At 37.7% G+C, this 8,349-nt stretch overlaps 1 protein-coding gene across 1 annotated transcript; it reads left to right on the top strand.

Annotated features, from left to right (window-relative positions):
* Positions 1-2,689: 2,689 nt before the first annotated feature.
* On the top strand, positions 2,690-7,073 carry LOC131803246 (uncharacterized). Its single transcript, XM_059124342.1, has 2 exons — positions 2,690-4,724; positions 6,826-7,073. The coding sequence occupies exons 1-2, from the start codon at positions 2,690-2,692 to the stop codon at positions 7,071-7,073; spliced, it is 2,283 nt and encodes a 760-aa protein (XP_058980325.1).
* Positions 7,074-8,349: the final 1,276 nt, after the last annotated feature.

The following is an 8,349-nucleotide window of genomic DNA, read 5'->3' as shown; positions in this document are numbered from 1 at the left end:
ATTAAACAAGTTAATTGTTCCAAAAACTATGTGGACAGTTTCCTGTTGCAAAAGTTTTTTTTTATACGTTGCAAGATTTAAATACCAAAAGATACTGCTGTATAGAGATAAAAGAAAACATGAACCTAGTTAGACAACTTATTTCGCTTATTTTTTTTTTTTTTTAATTTTACTGAATTCCGACATATATGTATATACGAAATTTTTAACAATTCTGTTGCAAAATGTGATAAAATCTTCCAATTATGAGTACTTCGAGGAGTAGAAAACGGCATGACAAATTATATATGCCCTCCACTGTATGGTGAAAGGAATAAGAAAAATGACCATGATAGTGCAAGAGTTATTTTTTTCACAGCCTTACAGTTAATACTAAAAAGATCGCAAACTTTGCATACAACCACGAAACTCAGGATTATTAATGCCAAAATTGTCTAAGTTTAACTGTTTATAATTATGTATTTGCAGTTGATAATTTTTTATAATTCTATGCGTAGCGTGGAAATGAAAATGGTTTCTATTTCCTACGACAAAGCGTAGGTTTGTTGGGAAATTGATATGGCCCCTTTATTTATTCTTTACCAGAGCACTGTTTTAGACCAATATCGCTGATGGTAGTGAAGAAGTATAAAGAGCATAAGAGGCCAGGCAAATTTCAACTTCTTTGTTAGCTTTAGAACTGTTAAATCACTCAAATAATTTTTTAATATTATTTAAATTTGATTTGTTGCTCAAAGAGCATTTTTGAAAACATAACATTATTTAAATTAATTATTTTCAGTACTTAATATTTTAACGCTACAAGAGCCACCTTAATGTCATTTTTTCTGTTTTCCCTTTTCTATTATTTACTTTGTATTCGCCCTAAAGAGAATCCATCATAACTAGCATTGTTATTGTAAATATGGATGAGCAGTCAGACGATCAAGTGATAGGCAGAGAACGCACATACGTACAAACATACATACATACGTTGAGTGCATCATCTCTGTTTATGTTATTGCTCTGCCTCTGCTGATCGTTCTGCTGCTATTCAATGCAAAAAATATTGTCCCGCTATTCCTTTGGTTGTTAAACCAGAATAGAAAAGAAATAAAACATTCTTATTTGAAACAACTAAAGAGTGAAGAAGTGTTTTAATTTGGTGACGGGCTAGAGGCAAACAAAAAAGTAGATATTACCCAACACAGTGGTTGAGTAAAAATTGCAAATTAATTTCGGAGAAAATTGCATAAAAATTAAGCTAAAAGTGGAACTAAACGAAGGCGAGAATTTTGGCGTGTCTCAACAGAGGAAGAAAATATTTGGACAAATTGCTCTTCCAGGAGAAAGAACTTGCTCAGGGAATTCTACTTGCTGTTGGATAACCGTGGTCAGATTAAAGGCGGAGAGGTGTATTAAAACACTTTTGTCGTAAGTGGCCCTATAGACAACACAATTGCCCAGAGTAAGTCAATTTACATACTCAAGTCGAACCCTTGAGTTAGGAGTGTGTTTAATTACATATGAAACATATTCCGGGGTTGTCAAAATAGGCAATCCTCAAACATTGGCGACCGTGACAGGACACTTGTGTCTTTTTAACCTAAAATTTTTGCTCCATATTACCCAAGTGCATTTGGATTTTGTTTGCCCGCCTTTTTACTGTCAGCCATTACTCCGTCATTTTGCGAAAGAATCGAAGCCATTTTTATAAGCGATAAGGAATATTGCTGAATTGAAAATTTAGAGTGAGACAGCATTCTCGCCTACTTTTCATCTAATTTTTTGGTGCCATTTTTAAAACTATCGTTGCTCAAGTGGCTGAAGCTGAAAATTAGACTGAGACGGCATTCTCATAACCGGCTTTTTTTCTTGCGCAACATAATCCTATCATCGGTAAACAACGGAAAACATTTTTACACAAATTTATAATAAATTATAATTCCAAATGACTGATGAACAAGTCCAAGGTTCCCAAAGGGACACAACCCTTGAGGAATTGAAACAACAACGTGGCTCGTCAAAGGGGAGTATGACCCGAATTAAAAATATAATTGAATCCAACACTTCATTGTCTCATACAGAACTTGAGTGTCGGTTGGGAATTGTAGAATCCCACTACAAGCAAGCTTCTTACTACCAAAGTCAGATAGAAAGATTGTCCCCCAGAGATAATGGAAGAGCCGAAATTGAGGAACTGTATGTTTCAATTAAAACTAAAATTCTTACTCAAATTGGGCAAAGTAGACGTCCTAGTATAGCTGATCAATCTTTTGTGTTGCCTCATGTCCCATCTAATAGATTACCCAGCTTAAAATTACCCAAGTTTGATGGGAAATATCTGGAATATAAGAACTTTATAAATACGTTTAACAATTTGGTCCACAATGACCCAAATATTTCTACTTCGGAAAAATTCAACCACTTACTCTCGTGTCTTAGTGGGGAAGCGCTTGCAACCATAAAGGCATTCCAAGTCACTGATGAAAATTATTCTAGTGCCCTTAAAAGATTGAAGGAGCGGTACGATAATGACACACTAATCTTTCTTGAAAATGTGACATCAATGTTTGAACTTCCGAAGTCCAATAAACCTGTTCCAAAGCAATTGAGAAATATTGTGGATACAATTTCTGCTCTCTATAGCTCTTTGAAATCCCTTGGCTCCTTTGAACAAATTTGTGATGCCTTCATAATTCATCTCGCAATGAGCAAGGTTGATTCTGAAACCAAACAACGATGGGATGAATACATCGATTACTCTAAATTACCCTCTTGGACTGAATGTTGCTCCATGTTGGACAAGCGTTGTCAGCAATTGGACGCACACTGCCGACGGTCTTCAAAACAGCATAACCCTACCATAACAACAAATTACTCACATAGTAATAATCAAAAACAACATTCATTCGTAACAAAAAATGTGGCTCAAGATTTTGTGTGCAGTCATTGCTCCAAATCGGGTCATATGATATCAACTTGTCAGCGGTTCATCGTTCTTACTCCTAATCAACGAATTGAACAAGCTAAGCAACAAAAACTTTGCCTCAACTGTTTATCAAAAGGGCATGGTTACATACACTGCCCCTCAAAATATTCATGTAGATTTTGTAAACAACGTCATCACTCGCTTCTTCATAAGCAATTAGAACCAACCTGTCCCCAGAAAGAAGAAGAACCGTCATCATCATCTGCTGCTACACATAGCACCTTTCAAAACAAACCCAGTCCCCAAGTGAGTGCTGTTATTCTTGCTACTGCATTAGTATTGGTTCGTGACTCAGAGGGAAAATATCAACTGGGCCGTGCTCTGCTTGACTCTTGCTCTCAAGTTAACTTCATAAGTGAGACATTATGCAAATCTCTTAATCTCAAGAAAAGCACAAATTCAACAGATGTCTCTGGAGTTGGCTCTTCGAAGTTGAGAGTCACTCATAAAACACAAACGACAATAAGATCTCGTCTTAATAACTTCAATATGTCATTAGAGTTCCTGGTTTCTCGCAATATAACTGGTTATCATCCTGATGAGAATCTTTCCGTTAATGATTTCAATTTGCCCTCCAACATAGAGCTAGCTGATCCAGAATTTCATCGTCGACGTGGAATCGATATTTTACTCGGAGCAGAATCATTCTTTTCGCTCTTATCCGTTGGTCAAATTAAACTTGGAGAAAATTTGCCCACTTTACAAAAAACTCTCTTGGGATGGATTGTCTCTGGAAAGTATACAAGTCAAACGGCAATATCATCACAAAGGTCTACTTACTCCATTGTACAACACAAAGATATTTTCCAAGAAATAAATAAAAATATTGAAATGCTATGGAAAATTGACGTCGTTGAAAGCAAATGCCAAAATATGTCCCGAGAACAAAAAGTATGTGAAGACCATTTTGTGAAAAATGTATCAGTTCAATCGGATGGACGCTTAATGGTGAGATTACCCTTTAAAGGTGACCCAAATGTGCTTGGCGATTCACGAGACATTGCCCTGCGTCGTTTCTTTTCCATAGAGAGAAAATTGAACAAAAACCCTGAATTAAAAGAAGATTACTCAAAATTTCTTAAAGAATATGAGGAATTGGGCCATATGTCTCAGGTGGACGACACTAATATTTCAGTTCCCAACTATTACATACCACATCACTGTGTTCTTCGCCCCAGCAGTGTGTCGACCAAGTTGCGTGTTGTTTTCGACGCATCATGTCGAACCTCTTCACAAACATCCCTGAATGAAATTATGATGGTGGGTCCAACAATCCAGAACAATTTATTAATTACTCTGCTTCGTTTCAGGTGTCATCGTTACGGAATGACAGCTGATATCGTCAAAATGTATCGCCAGGTTTTGGTTCACCCTGAGGATAGACAACTTCAGCTTATACTGTGGAGAGATGACTCCACCAAACCGATAAAAACATTTGCCCTCAACACCGTTACATACGGGACAGCTTCGGCACCATATCTCGCAATTCGAAGTCTACATTATGCCGCAGAACGTTTTCCCAACCCATACGAAATAGGAAAAGGCATAATCATGAATGATTTTTATGTCGACGATATGGTTACTGGAGCGGATGACCTTGTATCTTTAAAACGCATTAAGAACGAAGTCACCGAAATTTTATCTTACTCGAAATTTTCACTCTCGAAATGGCATAACAATTACCCAGGTTATGTTTCAAGTGAAGATGAAGTAAAGGAAATGACGCTAAATGATGACGTCACAAGTACTTTGGGTATGACATGGCACTCAGATAATGACACATTCCATTTTGAGTTTCGCCCATCCAAAACGTATGCACATAATACGAAAAGAAACATTCTTTCCCTGACGTCGACGCTCTTTGACCCAATGGGTTTAATAAGCCCTCTCATCATCAGGTCAAAAATATTGATCCAACATCTTTGGATCATAAAATGTGATTGGGATGAATCAGTCCCTCAAGAAATTGAATCAGCGTGGGAATCCATCATGGCTGATTACAATAATTTGTCTCAAGTAAAGATTCCTCGATACATTCGACTGCCAAATTCAACTAACATAGAGGTCCATGGATTTGGAGATGCTTCAATAAAGGCATATGATTGCTGTTTATATCTTCGCTGTGAAGATTCTTTGGGAAACATAGCAGTAAATTTAATCGCATCCAAGTCAAGGGTTGCGCCCTTGAAAACGAGAACATTGCCACGATTAGAGTTGTGTGCTGCTCATTTACTCGCAACCTTCTGGAGCCAATTAAAGCAATATTTTAACTTCCCGATTTCTCAAATCCACTTCTGGTCGGATTCTCAGATTACTCTTCATTGGATTAATTCCCACTCTTCAACCTTGTCTACTTTTGTGGGTAACAGAGTAGCTGAGATTCAAGAAACTTGCCCTGATGTCCTATGGCAATATGTTCCTACTGAACACAATCCCGCTGATTTAGTATCCAGAGGTTGTTCTGTCTCCGATATATTGGTTACGCCTTGGTTCGTAGGCCCTTCCTTCCTTATGGGTCCATCTTTCAATTGGCCAAATTATTCTGGCCCAAGTCTAAGCGAAGCGGACATGCATCTTGAAAGACGAAAAATTACATTGATAACAAAAAAGGAGGACTTACCCTATATCCTAAAAGCAGTCCATAAATTCAGTAACTATTTAAAATGTCTCAGAATATTCTCATATATATTTCGAATTCGTTCAAGGAAATCGCTCCACTTGCCCTCTATATCTCCAGATGAGTTGACACATTCTCTCCATAGGATAGTCTGGTGCATTCAACAACATTATTTTTCGGAGGAATTCCTTGAAATATCAAAGCATGGATTTGTCTCTGGTCAGCTGTCATCATTGGCTCCATTTATAGAAGATGTCTCTGGAGTGCAATTAATAAGAGTTGGCGGCCGATTATTAAATGCCGAGCTTACACCAGAGATAAAGTTTCCTTTGCTCCTGCCCAAAACCGATCCCTTCGTAAAAATCATGGTGATCTACATTCATCGCTCTAATTACCATGCTGGTCCAAAAGCCTTAGTATCTTTGGTTCAGCAGCAATTGTGGATAGTCAATTGTCGGTCTTTGGCCCGAAAGGTGGTTCATCAGTGCATACATTGCACAAGATACAAACCGAAATTACTCACTCAGGTAATGGGCAACTTACCCAAAGATAGAGTTACCCGTTTCCGCCCATTTGATGTTGTTGGAGTTGATTTTGCTGGTCCCATACCAACGTATCTCAGGATTCGAGGGAAAGCTCCATCAAAATCCTACATTGCTGTCTTCGTTTGTTTCGCATCAAAGGCAGTACACCTAGAAGCGGTATCCGACTTGTCCAGCGAGGCCTTCATAGCAGCATTAAAACGGTTTACTGGCCGCAGAGGTGTACCGTCAAGAATTTATTGCGATAACGCTACCAATTTTGTTGGAGCAGAGAGGAAATTGAGTGATTTTCATAAATTTTTCCACCTCGACAAAAATAAGGAAGCAGTTGCTCATTATTCATCTGCGAAGTTCATAGAATTTTCCTTCATTCCTCCCAGAGCTCCTCATTTTGGTGGACTATGGGAAGCTGCTGTGAAATCAGCTAAAGGCCACTTGCTCAGAACGCTCCCTAGTGCTCGTCTTACATTTGAAGAGCTATGCACAGCCCTTGTTGAAATAGAGGCAATTTTAAATTCCCGTCCTATCTGCCAGATATCCACAGATCCCAACGACTTAGAAGCGCTTACTCCAGGGCATTTACTCATTGGTTGCCCGTTGCAGTGTATTCCAGAGAAGATAAAATATGACTCTGACATTTCTCATCTACAACAGTGGCAAAGAATCTCAGCCATAAAGTCTCATTTCTGGAGCAGGTGGCACACAGAATACTTGGCTCAGTTACAAAATCGGTATCGCTGGAAAACCCCACAAACAAAATCTTCAAGTCAACGATATGGTGCTCATACACGAAGACAATGTTCCCCCCATGAAATGGGCCATCGGTCGTGTTACCAAACTTATTCCAGGAGCAGACGGTTTTGTTCGAGTGGCAGAAGTCAAGACATCACAAACTACATTAAAGCGTCCCGTGGCAAAGTTAGCCGTACTTCCTAAAGAATAAAGTTTGATTGAAACCAGGGTTTCAATGGGGCCCGGGATGTTAAATCACTCAAATAATTTTTTAATATTATTTAAATTTGATTTGTTGCTCAAAGAGCATTTTTGAAAACATAACATTATTTAAATTAATTATTTTCAGTACTTAATATTTTAACGCTACAAGAGCCACCTTAATGTCATTTTTTCTGTTTTCCCTTTTCTATTATTTACTTTGTATTCGCCCTAAAGAGAATCCATCATAACTAGCATTGTTATTGTAAATATGGATGAGCAGTCAGACGATCAAGTGATAGGCAGAGAACGCACATACGTACAAACATACATACATACGTTGAGTGCATCATCTCTGTTTATGTTATTGCTCTGCCTCTGCTGATCGTTCTGCTGCTATTCAATGCAAAAAATATTGTCCCGCTATTCCTTTGGTTGTTAAACCAAATAGAAAAGAAATAAAACATTCTTATTTGAAACAACTAAAGAGTGAAGAAGTGTTTTAATTTGGTGACGGGCTAGAGGCAAACAAAAAAGTAGATATTACCCAACACAGTGGTTGAGTAAAAATTGCAAATTAATTTCGGAGAAAATTGCATAAAAATTAAGCTAAAAGTGGAACTAAACGAAGGCGAGAATTTTGGCGTGTCTCAACAGAGGAAGAAAATATTTGGACAAATTGCTCTTCCAGGAGAAAGAACTTGCTCAGGGAATTCTACTTGCTGTTGGATAACCGTGGTCAGATTAAAGGCGGAGAGGTGTATTAAAACACTTTGTCGTAAGTGGCCCTATAGACAACACAATTGCCCAGAGTAAGTCAATTTACATACTCAAGTCGAACCCTTGAGTTAGGAGTGTGTTTAATTACATATGAAACATATTCCGGGGTTGTCAAAATAGGCAATCCTCAAACAAGAACAATAAATTGGAAATATTTTAATTTTAAAATTCTGAAAATACTAAAGAACACAAGGTAAGCAGAAGCAAAATATGTTATTATAGCAAACAGCGGATAGGGGATAATACAAATGTATAAACTATTTTCGGACAATTGGCATATAAACGAACTGAGTAGTTGCCACCATAAAACTACAAGTCACCAAATAACAATAATTAAATTACTGATGTAAACAATAAATATATGAACAGGGTTGAGAAGATAAGACAGACTAGCGTTGCAGCGAAAGCACCAGAATTATATGAACACATGTGTACATGGGCATATAATTTCATGGCAAAAAGGACTCTAAAAATTTTACAATTCTATCAGACATTCGAAGATCCCG

The sequence above is a fragment of the Musca domestica genome, unplaced genomic scaffold (assembly GCF_030504385.1).
Source record: "Musca domestica strain aabys unplaced genomic scaffold, Musca_domestica.polishedcontigs.V.1.1 28, whole genome shotgun sequence".
Taxonomy (NCBI): Eukaryota; Metazoa; Arthropoda; class Insecta; order Diptera; family Muscidae; genus Musca; species Musca domestica.
This window is presented reverse-complemented; position numbering and strand designations above follow the sequence as displayed.

What these genes read in the sequence shown, in the direction of transcription:
- LOC131803246 (XM_059124342.1), top strand. Translation starts at nt 2,690, where the DNA reads ATGAGCAAGGTTGATTCTGAAACCAAACAACGATGGGATGAATACATC. An exon ending in TGACGTCACAAGTACTTTGG is followed by an intron (nt 4,725 to 6,825) that starts GTATGACATGGC and finishes TTTCTGGAGCAG; the next exon opens with GTGGCACACAGAATACTTGG.